Source organism: Sturnus vulgaris, chromosome 1, assembly GCF_052056855.1.
Source record: "Sturnus vulgaris isolate bStuVul1 chromosome 1, bStuVul1.hap1, whole genome shotgun sequence".
Classification (NCBI taxonomy): domain Eukaryota; kingdom Metazoa; phylum Chordata; class Aves; order Passeriformes; family Sturnidae; genus Sturnus; species Sturnus vulgaris.
Window position 1 is genome coordinate 46,438,436 of NC_142243.1, and position 25,215 is coordinate 46,463,650.

General features: G+C 42.5%; 1 protein-coding gene across 4 annotated transcripts in view; it reads right to left on the reverse strand.

The window, feature by feature from the left end:
- CDCP1 (CUB domain containing protein 1) overlaps nucleotides 1-18,108 on the reverse strand; it is a 34,343-nt gene extending 16,235 nt beyond the window's left edge. For 3 of the 4 annotated variants that reach the window (XR_015803927.1, XR_015803928.1, XM_014889657.2), the window contains exon 1: nucleotides 8,914-9,044. Coding sequence is in view for 1 of the 4 variants with exons in the window: in XM_014889657.2 (XP_014745143.2) it covers nucleotides 8,914-8,989 (76 nt within the window). In the remaining 3 variants the exon portion in view is untranslated. Of the gene's footprint in view, nucleotides 1-8,913; nucleotides 9,045-17,910 lie in introns of those variants that run through there. The other variant, XM_088165505.1, reaches the window with a different exon arrangement.
- Nucleotides 18,109-25,215: the final 7,107 nt, after the last annotated feature.

The following is a 25,215-nucleotide window of genomic DNA, read 5'->3' on the forward strand; positions in this document are numbered from 1 at the left end:
ATATGAAAACCCACAGATAACAATTTTGGCCAAGAAATAAGAAATAAGAGTGTGCTGTAATGCCAGCTGCTAGAGATGTGCTAAGCTGCATTAGAATATCAAATCTAGTAGGAAAAGTAGAACAAAAGAATCATGCAGAAAAGTATAAGCAGTGATCCCAAAGTCATTAAAAATAAATGAACAAATGGCTAAAGCTCTCCAAACTACAGCCACACATGAGCAGCACGATAGAGAGACTACTTAAAAGGCACCTTTATTGGAGAGTTTTTATAACCACAATAGAGTCTCCTCATGACTCACATTCATCTTTGTCTGTGACTCCCACTGCATGCCTTTTTATTAGGATTACCAGTAACTGGACATGTTTCTTGAAAAGAAGCAATTTCCATACCTTATTGCTGCCACACAGGGATGATGCACAGGATATCCAAACCAACATGAGGAAGCATTGTCAAGCTGGATCTCATCTCTGTCTATACAACAATGAAATCGTTCAGCTAGAAGATGTTAGAGGTAAAGCCTCCAGCCCTGAGCTGGCTCATAGCTGATACAGATAGCTCATCTCACCCTATTCATTTTTCTTCTAAGCAATTACAGTTTTGCAGCTTCCCTTGGATATTTCATCAACTGCCCTAATCTCAATCTACACCCTTCCTTCCACACTGGATTTTTCTACTGCTCATCCTCATTTCAGAATATGCCTTCATGAGAGCTGTCTAATCACAGCATTCCTCTGTTACCAGAGTAATGCCCCACTCTGCACAAACACAGCTTTTTCTTAACAGTATGATATTGCCAAACTTTTATGTTAGTGCTCAGAGCTCTTCCACTGAGGTTAGAAGCAAACTGTATAGTGTAAATCAAGTTAAATCATTCCAGAGAGTTGAGTCTAAATTTATTTACTGTGTTTGTATCTGACAACCTCATAGTAATTTTAACATGTATATATAAATGTCAAAAGGACATTTTTCCTGTACAAGAGGGAGTGCAATGTAGAAGACAGCTGGCAAATAGTCAGGGCAGTAGCACTCACACAGAGCTTGTGTACGTATACACAAGCAAAGGACTTGGCAGAATAGCAATTTTTATGGTTATGTAAAGTGCCTTGCTACACAAAGCAGGAGCTAGAACAGAGTCCAACTAGTTTTGGCTTGACAGCTGCATTTTATTGCAGTAATTTACCCATAAGGATCTACGGACTGTTCCACACAACTTGACTGGATGGATTAAAACAATCAAAAAAGCCCCAGACAGACCAAGAAAATAAAAGCTACAACGAAATCCCGGATGTTAATTTATCCCAGAATTATGTACAAAAACTGTTGGTTTGCTCATTCTGGTTAAATCACGGGCTTGTTCCACAACAAGCCATTTTTTACCGAAACCCTGCTGGATGGGTCTGACTCAGCCACCATTCATGAGCTGGAGGAGCTGAGCTGCTGGGCAAGATGAGTAGCAGCAACTTGCTCTGATTATGAAATACCTGTATCCAAACCCCTGTTCTGCCCCAGAGGGATCTGAACGCACACAACCAACATGTCTCTCCAGAGAACACGCTCATTCCCTGCAGTGTGTTGTGCCTCCAGCTCGGGACAAGGATAGCACAGGGATGCTGTTTGTCTCTATAGCTTGGCAGGCTCTCCTGGAGGCTCACTGCCTCTTTCAAGCCCTTACAGGGATGCTGACCTGCAGGCACACTCAGAGTCTGCTGAGGTTATTCCACTACATAGGATCTGCTGCAAGAGTCGTGGCAAGAAGCTGGGAAGCAAGGGGTATAACACAGTAACTCAGTGTGGTGGTGCATCACCTCCAACACAATTCACTGCACAGTTCACTCGAATTGGCCAAAAACACATCAAGGAATATTTGAAAGAGTAAATGTCTCACTGCTTTGCCAACTCAGTTGTTTTGTACCTGTCTTACTAACATCCTTTGACAATTTGAGTCCAACTCTCCAGTTCAACTTGAGCACCCAATTGCCCAAGCATCATCCACTCCTCCAGTCTCACCTGCAATGTAATCCAGGTGACTGCCTTCAAAGTCTTCAAGCTTAGCAGAGCTAGTCAGGGACCCACACACTGTTTGGACTAATCTCCTGAACAGTGATGTGAGCAGCAAAAGAGAGATCACAAGCACCATCACAAACTACAATCAACTCTTCTTCATTTAAATGTAAACTACTCTCTAGTTACGTGATTTTCTCCTCGTATCTGGACCTGTCTTCCACCACCACATTTGTCTGGGCTTTGAGGTCCATATTTGGTGAAAGGAAATCACCCAGAAAATTACTGCGATTAGAGATAGATGCTGCCAATTGCTGTTATGCCATGGTAACCACACCTCAGGAAAGGGTACCTAGGGGAGAATACCCATTCCCCAGCCATCACAGAACACTGATCTAATCTTCAGTGATTGTTTGAACTGAGAGCCAGGATGGGGATGCAAAAAGCAGGTGAGATGTCACAAATTTCCCTGCTCATCAGGGAGGAAGGGCAGACACTTCTGGCATAGTGATGTTACAAGCCATTCTAGCACAGTTCACTAGAGAAGATCTGCCAGCACACCAGGCCAAAAACGTTGCTCACTCAAAAGTTAATTCATTAATTTGTAATGCCTAACAGGAATAAAGGACCTTCAGATTTAAAATAACTGAAAAAAAATCCAACAACTATACATTTCTGTGCTTGTACTGCTTTCTCTAGAACTTTTTTGGAAGATAATTAAGACACTCATATAACTCGTGCAATAGATTTTTTAAAAGAAGCTTTTTTTCACGACAAGTGGGAAAGAGACACTGTTGACCCTCAGCTGCCTTTTTCTAATTATTATTTTACAGATATGAAATGTTGTTGCTTCTGTAGAGGTGAGATGGAGAACTCAGCTAATCCTGTCTATGAGCTGACCACCAGCATACAATATACAAAATGTGTGACACACGTGTCAGCACAGCTTGAGAAGAAAATATCACACTGGCTCGAGAAACACACAGGTCCCTGCAGGAGCCTCCCTTGATCAAAGGGGTGTTCACTTGCATAGTTTTTATCCCTACCTTGATTTAAGCCAGCAAGAGGACAACATCTCAGAGCATGTCTGAGCAGCTCTTCAATCTTGGCTCTGGTTAACAAAGGTGTAAAAGCACATTTCGCAATCACAGATCCCTCCCATGCCAAACATCCTGCAGTCAGCTCTTAGTCTTTCACTTCTGAGGAATTCCAGATCATCTCTTTCCATTCCTCAAAGCTTGCTCTCTCTCCTCTGTCTCACAGCCAGGGACTCAGAAAATCCAGGGCCAACTCCAAAATGCCAGCATTATCCTACCTCCCAAAATAAGGGTTTGATCCAACATCAAGTAACCACACTCACTCTATTCCCCAAGAAATCAAATGGCACAGCTCAAAGCAGGCTGTCCTATGGCAGCTTTGTGGATAGTTGTTAAAAGGTGTCCAATAGAACAGGCAAAGTACAGGAGACAGACTTAAAAAAAACAAAAACTTTTTCCACAGTAATGGCAGCCCGGGCACTCACAGGCAGACTAGATCTTACTAACATACTTGAAATGCGTATCTGCTAGACACTATGGCACAATTCTTCAGCTGAAGGTCTTCCTGAAAGTCTTCCAGGAGGTCCCATCATTACTATCCACACCAGGCTGGCTCAGCTGCAGGCAGCAAACCCTCACCTCTGTCACCAGCCAATACAGAAACTCAAGATGTTGCTCTGATGTAAAAGCCAGCAGCCAACAATTTACAAGTGCAGCCCAGCCCAGATCCTTTTCTTCACACGCTGGTGGCACAAGCAGATGTGAAGCAAGAAGAAACTATATGGTAACATTTGCAAGAGATTTGAGAAGTTTACGAATCAAGGGAATCAAGGGATGGTGACCTGGCTCTATTGGCTGAATCCTACTAAAAGAGCACCAAAAGTCAGCAGCTGCTCTTCAGGAACTGGTTAATGGTTTGGTTCCAACAAGCCAACCCCTGCTGCAGTGGGTGTGTTGTCCTCTCCAGAGCTGAGGTTTGACAGAGACACCTGAGCAGCATCAGTGAGTTGGATGCTGTCCCAGAAACTGCTGGAAGCGCTTCGTTAAAGTGATATCTTTGGTTTTTCCCCCCAGTCGGGCAAAGGTTTATAAAATACAGAAACTATTAAAGGTGCAGATTTTAAAAAATATTTTAACAGAAGCTTAGAGTAGTCAAAAAAAAGCTCATTTAGATCAAAACTGTCATCCAAGGCTATCTTTCCCATATTCTCTAGCTCATGCATGCTTTGCTGCAGCTGATTCTTTCTAGGAGCATTGCAAGGACACCAAGGCCAAAAAATATCCAAAGGAAGAGCTCCAGGGAGCAACCAGAAGAGAGCAGGAGGACTTTGCTGCTGTAAGAGAACTACTGGTCAGCTCAGCTCAGAAGCATATTCCACTCATGGCAGTGAGTGAGAAGCACCCAGTTTCCCCCACAGCCCCAGGAATAATCTAGCACCACCATTGATCCCACCCTGGCCACAACATGAAGTTGTACACTCCATACACATTCACTGCTCTTCTGCCCAGGACCTGAAGAAGGTCATGTTTTGCCATCAGCAATTACAAAAAGCAAATGAGAATGGGATCAATATAGAGAAACTCGTGAAAAAAGGAGCTATTCAGCCATCATCAACACTAATCTGCAAACACACCATGCCCCTGTCACCCACAGCTTTAGTCAACACAGGTAAAGCTAAAAATATCTTGACTTTGCTCTTAGCACAGGATGGTTCCTCACACAATTTCCAATTTGAAATATATCTGGAATGCACTAAGTGCAAAGTTGTTCACTCTCTGCCTAAGACTAGGGTTTGGCAGTTGTGGATCACAAAGCTTTTAATTTAACATATGCCAGTATAAATATCAATTAGGCTGGGTGATAAGGACTACATTAATAAACTGAACCCCAGTAACATTTATTTGTGACAATACTGCTGCTATTACATATTTCAAGAAGTCTGATTATTTTTCATTAGTTTTTCTGCTACTGTTTTTCTATTCCAACATTATCTGCAGATAAGATAATTCATATAAGCAATTAACAAGCCTGAGCACAACTGACCCAAATTATATCTGATACCAGGTAGGGGAAAGGTTCTTCCCTTATTTCATAGGGCAAGCCCTGATTTCGGTCTAGAAACTTTCATTACAGGATAGCAGGACAACACACAGAATTGCAATAAAAATGAGAGGAGGACAAACTAGCTAACAAATAACTTTCTCCATGTCACAGGTCTATGGTGGTACTCTGGACATGAGACTCATCAGTCTCCAATTTTCTTGCCTTGTTTCTCCCTTGGCTAGTCCTTTGCCTTGAATCAGTGCCAAGAAATAATCCTTTTCAGCATGCTTTCCCCTAATTATTTTTGGCTGATGAGCCATCACATCAAATGACAACCCCAGGCAAAAAGAAAGATGCCAGCAACCTAAGAAGCTAGGCTCATCACATCCCATTTCTTCTTTCCTGGGCCAGTTTGTAGCCGAGTGGCTGCTACGCATTGGTGCTTCCAGTTTTGGTTATGAGTAAGCCCAGGACCAAGAGTAAAGTTCTTGGAGGAACTTCATTCATACAACTCCAGAGACAATAACCTTACTGAGGATCTCTGGGGAGGTGCGGGGGGAGAGGGGGGCACTCAAATTGAAGATTATTTCTGCTGCTATGGACAATAAATTCAGCTCAGTGTAGCAATCCTCAAATATTTTCATGTTCCCACTACTTCACACACTCAGTCAAGCCTTCTCATCACGTCTACACCTCTTCAGACTTATAGACGGATGAAAAACACACAGACAAGGCCCACCTCTTAAAAACAAATATCTCAAACACACAAAGTTCTGGAATTGTGAAAAGAAAAAAAAATAAAGGTATTTTCTGGTGGAGAATTTAAAGTAGTAGTACCAAAACTGAGACACACTATAAACAATTTACTATAAACACATTAGTTTCTAGAGAGTAAAAAGTTAGCACTCCAGACTGATAATGACATAAGGCAAGCAAAAAAAATCCCAAACTTTCAACACATGTATGTTGGTTGTAGTCTTAAAAGGAGAGGTCTCAATCAAATGAATAAATGGTGATTCAGAATGGAAATAATCCCGTTTCCACTTACTTCCAGAGAAGAACAAACAGGGCAGTTATTTATATTCTGTCAGAGCAGCAGAATGACCCTGCTAACAGCTTGGGGGTTTTTATTTTATTAAATGAAGCAGCTTTACATGTTAAGACTGACGTGTGACTCAAATCAGGCAGTTGCCAAGAAAAGATAACTGGAGGGTAGAGAAAGAATCAACATGGAACTATCTCTAAATTCACTTATTAAAACAATGACATTTTAAGACAAAGCCCAGAACACATATGCAGATTTTATCACATTCATAAGGATACTTTAAACCTGAAACGTTTATGTTGCATAGACAGCACAGAAGTCTAATAAACTTCATTATTAGTGCCTCAAAGAAACTCATTTTTAGTTGGAAAACAAATTTTCAAAGGTCAGATATGCAATACTCTGTTCATACTCCCACGTCCATGCACAGCCAGTACACCAAATACTTTTCTGCAGTTTTCCAGCTATAAGTTAGAATCAATCTTTCATTTGATAATTTACTTAACACATACAGTTGCATCTCAAGATAACTCACAAGCTCCTCTGAGGACAATGTGACCAGCCATGCTCGACCCAAACCTTCCGACAGGAACACCTGTAAAACTGTACTTACTGGGAAAGGGTGGAGCAAGGGGTGAGAGGAGAAAGAACTTCACCAAGGATGACAAGAGAGAGCTTTAGAGACAGGCAAACCAAAACTTGCAGCCTACCACTCCCCACAAAGAGCCATGTGTGCCTCATACACACCCCATGTGCACACCCAGCCTAAACCCGTCCTTGCTGGAAGGGAGAAAGCTGCAACCAAGGAAAGGGAGGCAGCCAAAACACAGCAACAGCAGAGCCAGTACCAATGTCAGCACCAGTGCAACAGGAACTCCTTAAAAATTACAAACAACAGAGGAAAACCTTAATCTGAGCTGTCTTGGGCTTTTGAGACAAACCTTTGCTCAGGGAAATGTTCCACCATTTTTGGTTGTGCAATAACAACAGCAGCTCCCACTGGAAGGAAGGACACACGAGATCTCACGTGCCAACAAACCTGGGAAGGCACCATTCCCCACTGCTTCATGTCCCACTCATACCATCACCACCTCCAGCCTGCCAACCCATGCTGCCAGGGTAGCTGAGACTCACCCACCTCTTTTTTGGGGGACTGGGGGTTTTCAAAGAGGAGGAAGGCACCACCTTAGAAAGTTTGAGAGGATGACAGAGGACTGGCATACAGGAGTGGTGGTGCTTGTACAGGAGACAGGCGAGAGGGCAGAAGCCTGCAGTTGGAAAGGAAGGGACTGAAGGAAGTAGGAAGAAGGGCAACCATGAGGGGTAACAAACCATTGGGTTTATCAGTGGTGTTTTGTGTGACTTCACTGTTACTAACTTTGCTTTAAAGAGCAACTTCAGGATTTTCAAAAGGGGAAGGCCAGAGACTAGGGAGCTCTTTCTCCCATGTTCCTCTAGATTAAGCTAAGATCCTTGGACAGTCTAGGTCCTCTGCTTCTAGTGCTGACCCATCTAAGGCTTTAAATATTTGTTTACTCTGAAAACAGAACACAGTTATCAAACAGCATTATATTCTTTCTTTTTCCTTTGAAGAGGCTTAGAGAGGCAAATTGCTGTTATTCACTCAACTCAGAGGCAATACATTAAATACAAATATTTTATTTAAAAGACTACACAGCTAGAAACTTAAAACCTCAGGGCTGCCCAATTTCAAAGGAAACACTTCGCATGTATTGTTTATTATAATAACAGCATGAACTCCACTTCAGCAGAACCGATGCAGTTAAAGGTAACAGAAATATTAAAAAGGCACAAATTTCACATCAGACTCTTCAGGTAATTTACAGTCACTTCAAATAACTCACCAGTTATTTTATACATAAGGACTCATACTTCAAGAGCCTTTAAAAGGACTACTGATAGCGTTGAAACAGACTGTTCAGACTCAAGGATGGGCATTTATTGCAATCAAGCAACTTTGGAAATTGAGGTAAACACCACACACTGTCCCTGCGTTTATAACTGGAAATCTTTTGGGGTCGCACACAGTTAGATACATGGGATTTGAACAAGCATACAGGCATTTCAACAGACGCAGAGCTGGTAGTGAGCATTAAACCATCTGACTCAGCTGGGCAAATAAGCTGTTCCATTTCCCTGCATCTACGGTTCACCCACTGCTCTACATAAATAATATCATGCTCTGCTGAAAAAACTTGAGCAACTGTACGATCCCACACTGAACACAGTCGAAGGAGCTTCTGCTCTTTACAGAGAATTCAGCTGCCCCTCTGGCGTCCAGGGAAAAGGACTTCGTGAAGTTACCTGCATAATCAGTACTCCAGCAAGCGAGGATGTAAAGCTCAAATAATTTTCCTTGTTACCATTTTCAAAGAGAAAGAAAAAGGAGCGTTCTGACTAGAAGTGCTGAAATTGAAATGTCCCATCACACAAACATTACGGATGCAATTCTATCCCACCACCCCCACCTCTTTTCAATAATTAATAGTTATTAAACCAGCAGCAGCACACGGGGATAAAGACAGAGGTACCAGTCTCCCGCCTACGGTGCCGCCAACGAAAGCGAGTCCGGGCTCAGCCGCGCACCGGGCGGGTCCCGCGGGCCGGGCGGGTCCCGCGGGCCGGGCGGCCCCTGAGGGGCGGCGGAGAGGGACGGGCAGCTGAGCCCCGGGTGGGGGTGACGGGGAACCGAGCCAGAGGTAGGGGTAACGCCGCCCAGGGTGGGGGAAGCCGGCCCATCCCTGCCGCTGTCTCTGTTCCTACCTTCCCGCGGGAACAGCTGCGCCGAGGCGGCCAGGAGCGCGGCCAGGAGCGCGGCCAGCGCGCGGCCCGCCGCCATCTCCCCGCATGGGCCCGGCGCCGAGGCGGGCGCGGGTCCCCTCCGGCGCCGCCGCTTCCTGCTCCACCTCGCACCTGGAGGGGCGGGCCTGACTGGGCAGGTGAAATCCCTCCTCTTCCTCCCGGCCGGCTCGTCTCCGCCCGGGCGCTGCCTCCGGGCCGGCCCCGGCGCGGCGGGGTGGAGCCGGCTTGGCGGGTCGCCGGAGGTGCAGGTCTTTGTCAGAGAGGTGTTATCCTTCCCCTAAATGCTTTTCGCTGCTCATTCCCGACGTCATTTACACTTTCCGAAAGGGGTTTGAGTTGTCGGTCACCAAGTTTCCCGCTCCCCCTCGGAAGTGTTACCGGGTGCCTTGCCTGCCAAAGCATCTCTGAGCTTCAGTGCTTAAAGGGGCTTAAAGCTGGGGCCAGACTTTTTTATCCAGACAAGGGGTAATGATTTTAAACCTGTAGGGCAGATTCAGACTAAATATTAGCATGAAATGTTTTGTGATGACGGTGGTGAAAGAGTGGCAGAGGTTGCCCTGAGAAGTGGTGGATGCCCCATCCCTGGGAACATTCACAGACAGGTTGGACAAGGCTCGGAGCAAGCTGATCTATTTGAAGATGTCACTGCTCATTGCACGGGGCTTGGACTTGATGACCTTTAAAGATCCCTTCCAATCCAAACCATTCTGTGTTTGGAAATGCCACGTTTCAGATAGAAGTAGATTCTTCCCAGCGTACAGTGGTTTGTAACCTGCCTGTCAAATATTGGGGGACTTTGCAAGGGAAAACTCTGAGCAGAAACCATCATGACGTTATCCGGAGTAGATGTTTGCCCAATGACTAAATACATTACTAACGTCAGACAGCTCACCTCCTAGTAATCCCATGCGGTTGCTTTGGAGCATTTGTTTCTTTGGCAGTATCATTACAAAACCCCAGTACATTTATACTAGCCCACAGCAGCACCTGGCTGTTATAGGAATGTATGGGAATGTACGCAGGAATATTCATGTTCAAAGAAGGAGAAAAGTACTAATGAGATCAGAAATTCACAGCCTGTTACAGATTTGAGACTGAGCTTTGGAGATGACTCTACTCTTCCTGATTTCATCTGGCAGCAGGAATACTTGGCTCCCCTGGAAGGTCTTTACACCTCCTTTGTAAATAAATATATTTTTCCGTGATCTTCTGCATAGTATGGCTTTTTACTCATGTTAACAAAGGATATGCAATTAAAAGAAAATATGTCTAGAAAAATGTCAGCCTTTAGAGAAGGATAGTGCTAATAAGGAAGTAATTAAGTGGTTATATGACTACAGAGAAATGAATGGATAGGAGTTTTACATTCACATGAGGAGGAATATAGAGATTTTGAGGGGCTCAAATCAGATCTGATACCACTTCGTTAATTTAAGGAAATAGAGGAGATCTAGAGTTTTTACTGTCTTCTACTGGAGAAAGAGGAAAGTATTTAGTTTATGTTAATTTCTTATCAGATTTCACATCTCCATAAAGTTCAGTATTTTGTCACTGAAAGTAATTCTTATCTCAGCTTTGTATTACAGTTCCCAGTTCCGTACAGTTCCTATTTCCCCCCCCCCCCCCCCCCAAATATCTAAACATGGAAAAAGCTCAGACTTTGTAAAAAGTTAGTGTTCCTAAAACGGATATGAACTTATGTCCATTACAAATCCTAACACTACTCTGTCGTTTGTAATTCTGGTGTAGGAACACAGAACCAGAAGCCGCCCACTGTCTGGCTGCTCTTATGTTGTCCTCAGTCTTCCCAGTGGTTTGCCAGAATTTCCAAATGAGAACATCACCATCTAATCCCTTTGTAAGCTTTATGAACGTTTACTGGCCAGGCTAACATCACTTCTGTGAGAGAGCTAAGTTCAGTTTCTTCCGATTTGGAGTTGATGTGCTGAGGGATAAGTCTGTATGACTTTCCTGGTGTGATAAGAGAAGAAGTGCTCCTTCCCCATAGGGTCCAGAGAGCTGCCTATGATGGCCTGGCCACACATGAAAATCACTTCCCCATAGATTTGGGCATCTCCTCTTGCATAAACAGTGTAGATAGCTAGATTGAGATATTTAAAATACTTGGCATGGGAAAGCATGCAGAAACAACCACTTCAAGTCAAAAAACATTGACTGTCTATACATATAATTTTATGGAGGAAAAATCACTAGCACAAAGCTGAAGGCATTTTCCATTGACTTCATTAAGTCTTGCACAGTTAATCTGCTTCCTTACAGTGGCAGCAGTCCTGATGGCTGTTACTGATCAGCAACAGTGAAGGAGTCAACCTCCATCATGCATTTTGTCTAGACATGCCAGGATGCTATAGCAGAGTCTTGGGGGTTGGCAGAGCTGGTTACAGAGTTGTTCCATGTTTGTGGCAGGTTAACCCTGGCTGAATGCTAGTTGTTCAAAGCCACTCCATCAGCTGGGCAGGGGAGAGATAATAGAGTGAAAGACAAAACAGGATTATGAGAAATGGGAAGGATCTTGATTTTTAGTCCTAATGTAGCTTTAATGTGAAAGTGTTTGTAAGCAAACCTACCCTCTCAGGCTGGAGGTGAGCAAGAGCAGCACGTATCATTTTACATTCTTCCTCTCTGCTCTGCTAGAGTAATTTCCCAGAAAAGAGCAAGAATCAGCTGGGTCAGATTTGGGGGCCAGACTTACTGGATCAGTCTGATGTGGTATGCAAGTTTATGGATTGAAGCTCCCACGGGTTGAAAAATAATTGCATCTGCAGTCAGTGTGCACCCACACACAATGAAAGCACCATCAAGAACGTCTGATTTGGCTTTCACCTCTCATTACCTTAATGCAAAGTGCCCTGGTCCAGCTGAAAATGGTGCAGAAAATCATACAGTTTAATCCTCATTAACATTATTTGTTCTTTCTATGGTATTTTTCTTCTGCAAGTCTTAAAGGGTGTTGTAGCAGCCATTTCACATGGGCCATATGCTGCCTTTCACTGGTGAGCTTTGCTGACTGGCTGACTACAGTAATGTCGACACACTTCTGAGAAAAGGCTGGGATTAATCATCATGGAAGTGAATTTAACGAGGGAATCCAGGGAAGAGGGAAAAACGGGATAAAATAAGAAAAAACATGTATGTGTTGGTTAGTCAAAAACATTCCTCTCCTTTTTTTATGGGAAATACACCTTTCCTTTGAGTATAGGAATCATATCCTTTGCTTAGAAATGCCCTATAAATTGCGCATAGCAAGTTGCAAGAAAACACTGAAAGGCTATAAAGGGAAGCACATAAGTTCTGAACTATACTGGTTTTGAGGAGCAAACCTCCCACTTCAGCTTCCTTATCCCCCATCCAGTGTGTGTAACAGCTAAGTAAACACCTCAAAGACTGAGACAGTGTTGTCCCTGCCAATTGTTGTCAGTAAGAGATTCTGCTCTCTACTTTTTTTTTGCCTAGAAAGAAATCATTAAAGTAATAATCATAAAGGCATAAAGGCATAGACCTTTATGGTCAGCCCGGAGAAAATTCTGCTGAGAAAATATTCAATCACGTCACACTGAGAGAGAAAAAGAGGTGCTCTTTGTCCTAATGAGAGAATGTTCACTTAAGTAATTTTTAGGATGGTGCTTTCTGCTGTGTTCTGACTCTCAAACCAGAATAAGCTTGGTGAATCCTGAACTGACGGGATGTGTAGTCGGTCAGATGTCCATGAGGCAGGTGGTAGAAGAGCCCATGCAGACTTAAAGACAGCAATTAAGATGCTTGAAGCACAGCTGCTGTATGAGGTAGTATTTGCTTACTCTGGGTAAACCAAAACAGCTTTCAGCCAGCTGTGCAACACTCATCCAGCTGTCTAAAGGCTAGTACCCCATGCTGATGAGAAATAGGGCATTCACGGCATGTTCCAGCTGAATTTCCAAGTATTTTATCTCCTCTGTTAAGACCAGATCAAGCAGATGATTTATGACCTTATACCATGGTTACAGCTAAAGACCTTACTTAACATGGAGAGCTTGAGCCTTGTCACTGTGCCAGCTCTGAGAGTGAGCCTTGCTCCACAGAGCTTGGAAATGCATGAGCCAGAGGTGAGAGAAGCCCATAATGAAGAAGAGGGTGTGTTAGAGGGAGCAGAACCCACGCTGCTGGTGCCTGTACACACTGAACAGGGGTGAGTGCAGCTATACATCAACAGGGGCTGAAGTACTGGGAAAATTGCTGTGTGCTGGCTCCTCACTTCTGCTGCAGTTGAGAACTGCAATGATGCACAGCATCTGCTTTCCTAGGCTGGAAGATCAGCTCAGTATGGCAGGGAAATGGTGGAAAAGTACAGATCTCCTGCAAGAGCACAGGGGAAAAAAGCATTTTTCAACCCTAGCAATTTTTTGGTGTATTTTTATCTTTATCTGGAGCTTATTGGAATATAATGAATGTGCTACCTCCTGAGGTAGGCATGGAAATATGTAATAGCCTCTTTATTTTTTGAGTTAGTTTTATTTACCATGCTTAATGAGAGTGATCGATTCCCCTTGTACTGTAGTTGTATCAACCTAGCAGACTAATTAAGGCAGACCTAATATTAAGGAAATATTATCTTTCCTAATATTAAGGCAAGATGTGAGAGCTTTTTATGTTTTCTCATACAAGTTCAAGAGAACCAAGGACACTGTTTCTCTGCTTCAATCCTAGCAGGAACATCCAGCTGTAGTAATACAGCACATCTGTCACAGCACTCTTGGCATGCAACTCCTTTCTGCTGTACATGCCAGCTGTGTGGAGAAGAAGGAGTTGAAGTCTCATGACTGTCTCAACAAATATGGAAGGAAGGAGATGGGATTTTTATTGCCTGCCAGGCATACAGCTCCACATGGTCTTTTATGTATTTGTGAAAATGTGAGCCATATGAGCATATTTCATTTCCTTGATAACTTCTTAAAGCAATTCTCCTGCCAAAGCAATTCTTCTACAGAAGTGGTTCCACTGGCTAAGTCTGCCCCTGCACCCTTGACCAGGTCTGGTGAGTCACTTTTTGGGGGAAGCAAGTGACTCAGGAGGAGCAAGGGAGAGCAACAAACATAAAGGCCAAGGCGCATTAGAGTCAAGACCTTTCTGATAAATGTAGGTATATACTTAGAAAATTATGTTATCAGCATGATCAGTGTTGTACTGACACTGGGTCTAGTCCACTCAACCCTCTGGACACAAGATTAAGTCCATCTTTGCAGGATAAAAAGGAATTCTGCAGAATTATTTGCATTGCTATCCATATAGGATCAGAAGATGTTTCCTGAGTTGAAGTGTGTTAGGGAGCTACTCTATTACAGTGTTTATCAAGGATACACATAATGCTAAATAAGCATTACAACTCTGCATGATCTGTCACAATATATAAATTATTGATCATTAATTTAAAAAAATGTGTCCAGCTGTAGTAATGATCCATGCAATATTTTGGATTCAACAAATCAAGTCTGTAGACTGAAATTATGCAGTACATAATTTTGGTCAAAAGCGAAATTATTTCCAAGTTGTTCACGGTGGTTAGATGAATTGTAGGAAACAGTGCTTACAGCACTTGAATGCTGATTCTGATTAGTTTTTGAATACGAGTGGTATTCAGCAATGCTTGAATGCAGGGCTTTGAGCCAAGGCTTGTTACCTGAAAATACATGCACAAAGCACCTCAATAGCTTATAGAATTTTTTCTCTTGCCAAAACATTTAAAATGTTCGTGTTGATATCTCTGAATTGACTTGGCAGGTCTGCACAGGGAGTGCAGAAACATTTGTTACTGCTTATTCAATGATTTTACGCCACAAAACAAGCAGCCTCGGAGCTGACTGATTACTCTCCCGTCGATTAGTTACCGTGGTGCTTTTTTTCGTCGTAGCCTTGATGTGAAAATGATGAGACAATCACACTTATGCAAAGATTGCAACTTGTACGCGCAAGGTTTTATCCTGTCATCTCTTGCCCTTTGCCTGAGACGTCACAAGCGGGGCTGGATGGAGCGGCACGGCGGAGACGGATGCGGAAAACTGCGCCCAGAGCCGGGGGGAGGTGGGGCACAGGCTGCCAGCCAGCTCTGTCCCCGGCCAAACTTCTCATGCAATAAGGCTCACTCATTCACGTAAAGAAGATGAGCGGGATTTATCCCCGAGCACGCTTCAGTAAACAGCTTGTAATTTTCCTGTGAAACCGGCTGTGAAGAATGTGGTGCTGTTACTGTAGAAGGGGAGAGGAATTGCTGCGCCCCCCCCCCCCCCCCCGCTGGGTTTTCATTTATACTTGGTATAAAGTTACTGTTTTCTTCTTGATCGCTGTTGAAAGGGAATTTACTCAGAAAGGGAAACAAGCAGGACTTCATGAGAGGCTGCCTTTCCCACTTCTGTTTTGTGTTCATGCCGAATGCAGAGAAAGGAGGAAACATAACAGCAACTTAGAGCGCCTGTTTGTCTGGTTTGTATCCATCTGCTCCCAAATGGTGGTCAGGGGTTGTTCTGCAAAAGAAAAAAAAGTTCCCTTCCCACGTGAGACACTGTAGCCTGAAAGGAGTAACTTGCTTGCATAGGAAGGGAGTGCTCAACACATATCACACAGGCAGGCAAAGGAGACAGCAGAGAGTCTTGAGGCTCAGGCATTTCTGAGCTGCTGGGAAGAAACCCAATTTTTTGTCAGGGAGAATTCGTATTCCATCATCTTTATCTGTCACTAAATGAAACCCTAACAAACCAGCTTAACAGCAGAAACATTCCTCATCATGTAAGCTCTGGTTATTTGTTGCAGACTGTATGGATTTCTGTTATTTTGTACAGATATCTCTGGAACAGATGTTCAAGCTCTGATAACAAAAGTTATAAATAGTATGTGTGGTAAACAACTTGTAGAATAGAATACCACTGCCAAATGGAACATTTGCCTATAAGTGTATTTAGCAGAGACAGCTTGAGTCATGTGAGGGACTCCAAGAGGAAACCAGCACTTCCTCATGGCACATATGAAATGGGTCGTTTATATGTGGGAACTATTAGTGATGTGCCTGAACTATCAGCTGTATTGATAAAAACATGGTAGAGCTGAAAAGAGCTTGAGACTTTGAAGTTTTCTCCTTGGGCTGTGCACAGGGTTTAGCATTCCCATGCCTTCATAAAGGTCTATGGCTTTGTTATGAAAGTGAACCAGGTGCCTACTGCATGACATGCTGCCTTTAAAGGGGTTGTGTTATGTACTGAAATGATCCAATTCACGAAGACGCTGATTGTGCCTGGCACTGAAAATCTTTCCATCATTTATAAAGTTCCCAAGCAGGGGTCTTGCATCCCAAGTTTTTCTGTTGTCACTCATACCTGATCCTATTCTTGCAAAATATTTGCCATTTCAGGTGGACATGGAAAAAAAAAGACTAGGTCAGGGATTAAAGACAATTGTGGATTTAAATGAGTTTTAGTGGTGCTGTTATAGGTTCAGTTGCTGCATGTTGCCCAGGAAACTGAAGTTAAACTTCTTATTCTACGTGTAAAACTGATAAGACTTTCTTGGAAATGTTTAATGAGAAAGAAGTGAGCATATGCTGAAGCTATTTTAAGTTCTACAGAACGTATCAAAAAAAAAAAAAAAAAAAAAAAAAAAAAAAAAAAAAAAAAAAAAAAAAAAGGTGAGATTCTCCCAAACAGGCTAACGTGAAGTGTTAAAGTTTTGTTTTAATCAAAGTCTGCAGTTAGATCCGGTTGTCACCAAAGCCAGAAGAAACTTTCTGTAGAACCTGGTAACATGCAAGCCTGGGGTGAGGTCTAGCTCTATTTTTGTGTCTACAGCTTATCCACTGCTCTTTTGTGTACTAACTTCAAAATGCATGCTGTTGTACTTCTGCCACAGAGGTGATACATTCACAGATCCCAAAGCCTATCTATTAAAGACTGAAACTCAAGTGAAAGGCATGTACTAGAAAATCAGCATTTGTCTGAAGGTATTTGCCACACGTTGCCTATAGTCATTATAAAAATACCAGAGAATGTATTTACCTGGCAGATATGCTGATTTTTCCAAGAGCAAGTAATGTTTCCAGCAAAAAGATCTTCTCCCTAGGATTTCAGAGCTGGACTTCAAAAAACACCTACTTTACACTAAAAAGACTAATCATCCTTAGGAGAAGCACAGGCTTAGTGAAAAATTACTTTACAAATGTGCAATTTATTGGACAAGGAGGACATGTTGGTGATGGGAGGCAATGTAAGATCCTTCTTCCTTAAAAGGCTCAACATCTTTTTTCTTTCCTCATCCCTGCCTGTGCATTCAAGCTCAGCAGACAGCACCAAGCCCTCTCAAATGAACCCCTACAGACTCATTTGAGCCTGCTATCTCTTCCTCATAGCAAAGCTGTGTATAAAACGAGAGGAGAGAGGGAGCATATTCTCTAGGACACTGCATCTTATCACGAATTAATTGTGAAAGTCAGTTGGCTCTCACTCCACATTTAGCAAAACACAAATTCACATCTTCCATCTCAGAGAAACAGTTTGAGAAAAGTAGATGCAAAACGTCTCCATTTAATTCCATAGCAGGACACAGCAGGAGCCTTTCATGTATGTTTTAAATGCTGTTATTTTCCTTGCTTGATTTCATTTGACTCTTCCTTTGTGCAGTCAAGTATTCCTGCTGTTTTACACAGGTAGAGTCAGCTGGACACAAATGTCACTGCTGCAGAGATCTGCACGAATCTATTCTCGGATAGAACATCAAGCCCCCTCTGTCAGCTTTTTACATCGGGGGGATTCACATTCATGGAAGAGAGCAGGGACAGATCCTGGCACAGTATTTATACCTATCCCCTGCTAAGGTGCTTAAAGTTTCTTGACTTCAAATTCTGCACATTTGATTCTGTAACAAATTTAAAACAGAGGCCTTTGGTGCAGGTTTGTAGGGAGAAACAGGGAAATGACTCACCTTTGCTGTCCCCTCCTTCCCAGCATTATGAAGCAAATGTAGAAAAACTTCCTGGATTTGGAGCTGGGATACAAACAGCTGAAAATCCTAAGGAATCTTCCTAAAGCTTAGCCACTCTGGAGCACTTGGTACACAGATGCTAATTGCATCCTGAAATATTCTTGAATATCTTGGTGCTGTCAGAGGCTTTTTTTGGAGTTACACAAGATGGCGCAGCTTACAGCATCTTTCATGCCGCCAGCGGCACCTCCCGATCCCGCCACGATTCCTTACACGCTGTCCCCAGGATACAGGCGAGGCCAGCAGGCTTCTTGGAAGTGAACAGAGTCTGTAGGGGAGATTCAAACTGATTGCTTCCCTGAATGCCACATTCACTGTGTGCAGGCTGAATGGCCCTCGGGTTATTTCAGCAGAGCAATAACTTGGATAAAGTGATGGTTAGTTCATTTCAGAGGGAAACTATGTGAAATGGAAAGCCAGTTTCTCATTTCTCAATAGACAACAGCTACACATAGAAAAAACTTATTAGTGCCCAGCAGTTCACTGGGACATATGTTCCTTTGCAGATACCTCATACAGGCAGTATGAGCTAATGCTGGATCTGCCGCGGTCCAACATAAGTCCTTGCACAAAGGAATTTTCTTTCTTTAATAAAAGACCCCAGTGAATATATGAAAATATAACGGCACAGAAGGAAAACCATCATCATCATCATCATCATCATCATCATCATCATTCAAGAAAATAGCCCTGTACCATGAGAGGTACACATCATATGTGGCATTTAATGGAATATAGTTTTCACTCATTGTAGATTGGGACTGGCACTTTCTGGTTAATGCTTCTCTCTCTATAATGGTTTTTGATTGTTTGCAAGCCTATCATACTTCTGGTGCTGAAATTTTTCATGCTATTTAATTCATCCTGAACTCCTTGAGGACATTCTAGACAAATTGATTTAACTGATTCAATAAAGTCATAATTTTATTGCCAGTAAAACAATATGGAAAGTATTTATTTTTTAAAAAAACTCTGCTGTTCATATGCTTTGGAGCACAAACTAGAAATAAAATAGGGGTGGTTTGTCTGGCTAGGGTTTTCCAAAATTTCTGGCAGTCTGAAAGCTCTTCACCTTCTGTTGCTGATGCCTTGTAGTTTGCAGGTGTCCCAGTTTGCTGAGCCAAGAAGTTTCAGGCAGCATGCTCCCAAGGAGATGTGAGAAAGGGAACAAGAAGGCAATATCCCTAGAGGTGATATGAGACAGGGAGCAAGGTAGGAGACAGAGCAGTGCTGTTGTAAGTCAAGGTAAGTCCAGGTGACACTCTCTCAGGTTAAAGATTTTTTATAAAAGTTTGTCTTATCTGAATATTTCATCTAACCAGATTGCAAAGCAAATACCAGAGACAACCCCAGGAGGAGATCTGCAGCTCTGTCTTTAGAATCATACTGGCATGGAAGCCATGAAGCTTTGCCTGTCCTGGTGGGAAGATACCTGGAGGATGATGTGCTGGCACTTCCAAGATAACCGTCCCTGCTATCCTCTGCATTCAACACCTGCTTCAGGAAAGAGGTCTCAGGAGCTCGGGGATCACCACTGTGTTTTGGCACCTCTCAGAAGCTGCAGGTTACACGCTGAGAAGTAGAAGAATATATTTTTGCTGCACGCTTGTGGGTCCCTGAATCACACAATGTGTCTGTTATCACATTGCTGAGAATCAAACCAGCTCACCAGGCTGCTGCAATCTTCACTTGCAGCTGCATGTACATGCACCTTCTCCAGAGAGTGTATTAGCCATTTGTCACCTAACCTTCGCATGGATCAAGGCTCGCTTTATTTTGTCTGATTCTTCTTCCAACTAACATTTTAATCAGTCAAGTTTTCAAAAGGCATGTCTGTTAAAAAGGGTCACCAGTGCTGTGCTCAAGGGTAGACAGGAAAAAAACAATGAGCAACAAGATGGCCCCAATGCACTTAAAAACGCCCGCAGATTTTTCAGTTTGTTCTCCAATTTTGTTTACTTTAGCATTGTTAAGGAGAATAAGCAAAGTTTCTTTGTCATCTTTCTTCCCTCTCTGAGACATAAAGTTATTATCTATACTTACCACAGTTGAACAAATAATTAAAAATTAATAATTTATACAATTAATGCAGTTTTTGCTCCCATTTATTTAATAACTACCAGAGGAACACGAATTTCTTTTGCATTTATTCTTTAGTTAAGTTTATTTGCTACAGCTTAATGATCCTACTGCTCTGTAAATTGAATGTTAATTTTGAGTAATTATTCACATTCATTAATATGCACATTGTTTTCTTGTGGCTGGTCAAATAAATCAAATTATGTCATTTTTATTTGCTGGTTGAATACATCTGCAGTCATTTCCAGTACAAATGTTCATAAACATGAATGCAATGCTTGTTTGTTTGAACAGTTGGGCATATGAACTTTGAAAATTCTCTTCTGAGTTTATTTGAACTTGGAAACCATGATTTCCCTCATATTTGCAAGCAAATGAGCACAAAATGTGTGGCAGCATAGCTACACCAAATGTATTTAAAATTCAAATGGGTATTAACTTGTGATTTGATTATTTGTACATCTTTTTCCAGTCCTTTAGGTGCAACTGGTGCATTCAAGCCTCTGCATTAGACTGCTATATAAAAGACATTATTCCCTCCAGGTTCTGACATCTTCTTTTCTCTAATGCATTCCCAGCAGATAAACAGCATTCTTTTATACTTCTGATAGGCATTTAAGAGCTTCTGTATCCAGTTCACAGCCATAATGAGAAATAAAAATTACTTTCCTGGTACTGCGTGGCAATGACCTGCTTTAGCGCCAGCTTTTCTTTTGACTTCAGTGGAAGATGGATCCTGGCTCCTTTCAGTAGATGGTTACTTTGCTCAGAAAAATCATAATTTCTTTAGCAGCAGCATGCAGCCTTCATCAGAGGGAGAATTATACCTGCCTTCCCAGGATCTCTGCTGTCTTCATGAGACAGTTATGTTTCATTTTCTATCAGTTCTCAATAAAACCCCTTCTCATCGTGGCCCAAAGCTCCTGGGAATGAATGCCACTGCAGTAACTTGAAACCTAAGGATTAGGATTTCCTAAAAGCTGAAGCATAATTATTGCCATCAGCCCTTGTTTTTTGCGAGAATTTTAAGTGTGATTTTTAAATGAGTGAGATGTTTGATATTACTGAAAAAAATATTATAAACCCAAATATAATACAACAATCCAATAATAATAACACTACAAATATGATATCACATAATATAACCCCAAAATTACACCACCAGAAAAACTATTTTGGTGTGAAATATGGGAGTACTGTGGTTGGGGAAAGTCCTCCCTCTGCACATTGAAAACCTTTTTTCCAGAGGAGTATCTCTGCAAAACGATTCCCACAGAAAAGCCATATACCTGCCTTAGTGAACCTTGGGTATTACTGAAGTGGTGGGAGGCTTTGTTACTGTCAGAGAGCCTGGCCAGCTACAAAATTGTTTTAATTTCTTTGAAATTTTAATTTCTTTGAATTTCTTTGAAAAGTAGACTTGAGGACAGGCTGGAATAAGTTCTACCAGAGGAGCAGAGCACCAGGAGGTGCAGGCAGACATGTAAGGAGTGATGCTTACAGTTCCAGCTGGGGAGTTGCCGTGGTTAGTGCAATCCACTGTTGAAATCATCCCAGCTCAGGGGCATGCAGGCACTTCGTTTCCAAGTCAAGATTTGAAGCAAGGGCCACGGGATGCTGAGTTCTTGCATGGGCTCCAGTTTCTCCTTCCCCACTGGCACAGAGCTCTCTCTTGGCTTTCTTCCTGTCTTTCATTCTCTGCAGATTTTTGCTTTTCCAAAGATATTACTCACCTGCCCTGCCTTTGTTTTGCTTTTAGTTGCTAACATACTCAAATATCCGCTTGATAATGCATTTCCCCTCTGATTCCACCTTCTCCAAATGCTCTTTACCATGCGTTGCCTTTCCAAGGGTATCCAGTTTAACTGAGGACCCTCCTGGGATTAATCATTGGAGATCGGCAGGCCTTGCAAGGCATCATCTCTTTTGCAAGTCTGACTGTCCTGCTGCTCTTTGTCCTTTATTTTTACATTTTGGCTCATCATTATTTTAGTATTTGTAGTTGTGAGTGCCAAAGCTCTGCTGAGAGAGGCTTGATGCTGCTATAAGTAGATAAAATAAAGGAGGTTTCTATAATAATTTAACTGCCCACTTGTAGACAAGACAGACCAGAAGTGGCCTCCAGAGTAACCCAGAGGGGCTGAGCCTACGGGAGAGTCTCCAACCAGCTGGAGACAAAGCCAAGGCTCAGTCCCTCCCCTGCTCCTACCAAGGCCTGTCCCCTCCTAGGCTGAGTGGGTCTGCCTTACCATGTATATGACAACAGCCACAGCAACAAGTTTGTGAAGAAGCTTCAGGATAAGGTGTGTTGACATGAATTATTTTATAAATATCAAGATTAGACAGATGAATAAAATATGTTATAAAAATTATTAAAGTCATTATAGGGGAATCATCTGTTGAGCTCAAGAAAAAGTCACACAAAATACCAGAGATATTTCTTGTCCATATATCAAGTTAGTAAAAAACCTTGAGAAGAAAGCAAGCAATTTTGAAAAAACTATTTTTATGAAAATATCACTGTACAAATGGATACCATTGATTTATACATATACATCAAGGCCTTACTCTTTGGAAATGGAAGCATACATTTTGTTTTATATATAAAACTCTAGTAAAAGAGAAGTCAAGGAGGCTATCAGACACAGATGCATTCTCCCTCAAGGTCTTTAAACAAGAAAGATTTGCACTAGTAAAGAAACCTCCATTCAAAGCACTCAGTCTGCATTTTCTCATCATCTGGAGAGGGAAGCATTGCATGTACATGGGGGGCTGCATCCATCTGAGCACCAGCATGTTCCTCTCTGAAACAGGCAGCTATGGTCTTTATTTTGTTCTAGAAGGTACTGGGGCTGCAGGGAACAATTGCAGGGTTAGCAGGTCTCTAGATAATGATCCTGAAGGAAGCTTTTAGCAGAATAGATTTCCCATTACTGTAACACACCTACTCCAGGGTTATAATTGTTACAGATAGATCTAATGCTTTCCATTATACATCACTCAGATTGCTTTGATAAACAAAACATTTGCTCATGTTGATTGCAAAATGAGAAGGAAACTCACACCTTAATCCAATTTAAAATACAGCCAGGAGGTGGATATTGATTACAGTGTGAATATAGACACTGTCACATCAGTCTAAACCCAGCTGCTGGATTAGAAAACAGCAGTTCGGTACCTGCAAAACTGGGCAAAAGGAGTGGTACCAGCTCCCAGTACTCCTGGGAATCTCAGGGCTATAGATTTTTCTTAATGTCACTTCCTTATGCAATAGAAATGTGCTCCTCAGAGTGTTCAGGCATTCTGCTTATTTCAACCACTGAGAGGTGGGATGGGAAAAGTACATTTTGGGTTAAATTATAAGCACAGATTAGGAGTCACGGTTTGTGAAAGAAGGCTGTGATTTAACAGTTAGTCTGGCTTTGAAAAATTTCTGAGAACTGATGGATGGAAGAAAATAAAAGCAGGAACAGTGAAATAGAAACAGAGAATTGAAGCGGAAGGGGAAGAAAGGAGTGAGCAAAAGACAAGGGATTAGACAAGGAACAAGATATTATTGGGCAGAAGCATGAACACTAATGGGAAATCATAACCCTAACCCCCCAGAGAACCAGGATTCCTATTCACAGATCAAAACTGTTGGAAATAACACTCTGTTCAGATGCTTTCATTAAGACAAAGAAGCCAGTGGTCTCAGTTTATTTCAGGTCTGGATGCAGTTTCCTCATCATAAAGCCACCTACACCAGTGGCCATTTTTGTTTACAGATGTCAGAGGCTGCAAGATTAGAAAGTTTTCATCTTGCTACATGTTCTTGCTTGGCCCCACCTCTGTAATGCCTGAGCAGAGCAATAATCCCATCTGACAGATGGGAAGAGAAGCAAAGCCATGCTCAAGTTCAACCAGGCAGCCTGCATGAGAGCAGGGTTTGGATCTGCTCAAGCTCAAGTCCAGCTTTCCTTTCAGACATCCCTTCTTGGTGAGGTCTACATGCACTGGAGTCTCTGTGCTCTCTCCTGAAGAAAATAGGGCTGGTCCTTCTTGCAGAGCAGCAAGGCACCAGGAAAAAATTGTTTGCTGCCTAATGGACTTGTACTTGGGGCATTTGATTTTGTATAGATGCATTACTGCAAACCTTGTGAGCTTCAAATTAAGGGAACTGCCTTTGTTTTCCTTTAAAAATAGGTTTTCAGAAGAGTGTACATAAAATCCCATGAGACTTACTGGCTCAACTGCAGGCCAGATTCAACTCTCAGATGTTATAAATGGAGACTAGCTCAACTGCTGTCCATAATGTTGCTGCAAACCTCTCTCATTCAGCAGAGAACAAAGACCTGAGTTTTCCAACAGAATACAGCCAAAAGGAGCACCATTTCAAGATAATATAATTTCCCCTGAAATCTCATGGCCAGCTACTCCAGATGTTACCCAGACATATCTGAAAACCATGTTTCTATAAGAGGCTTAGACTAAAAAGACAGTGATGAGATGACATGGGGTTTTTCAGCTTGTCCTGGTAGTGCTCTGAGCCAGACTGAAATAATACACCCAGTGCTGGACCTGCACAAGCTACAGCCCCTTGTGGGATGGGGCTTCTGTGCTGGACTCAGCTCCATGCTGATTTCAGCTCTCTATCTTCCATCTTGGAGCTGACTGTCAGAGCGTACCCTGAGCTCAGTCATGTCAGGATACAAATGCCCACAGAGATACATTCTTGGACAAAAGCACAGGAAAGAAAAGCATAAGGTGGGAAACTTCTCCTGCACTCTGGAAGGTAAGATGTGAACAGCTGTCTCTGCCTTCTCCCTTTGTTACCAACATCAAAGCATAGCTCCACCAGAGGACATTGACCAAACGAGTGCAGACCAACAGCTATGATGTGGTCCAAATGTGATACTTCAGCACTTGGTAGGGAACTCACTGGTTTTATTTCTCTTTGTCCAAACAATCCACTTTTACCCTATTTAGCCCATCCCAAGAGATCATTTCAACTCTTACAGGTGTGGCTGTAATTCTGCCTGCTCTTCTCTCTCAACAGCAGCAGCAGGCAAGGCTTGACTGTATTCATCTCTCATGTGGCATCCCCGTGTGTGGTTGTGGATGCTGATGCACAGGAGAAGGAAGAAAAGAGAGGAGGACCAGGAGTACAGCAGTACCTATCGGGTT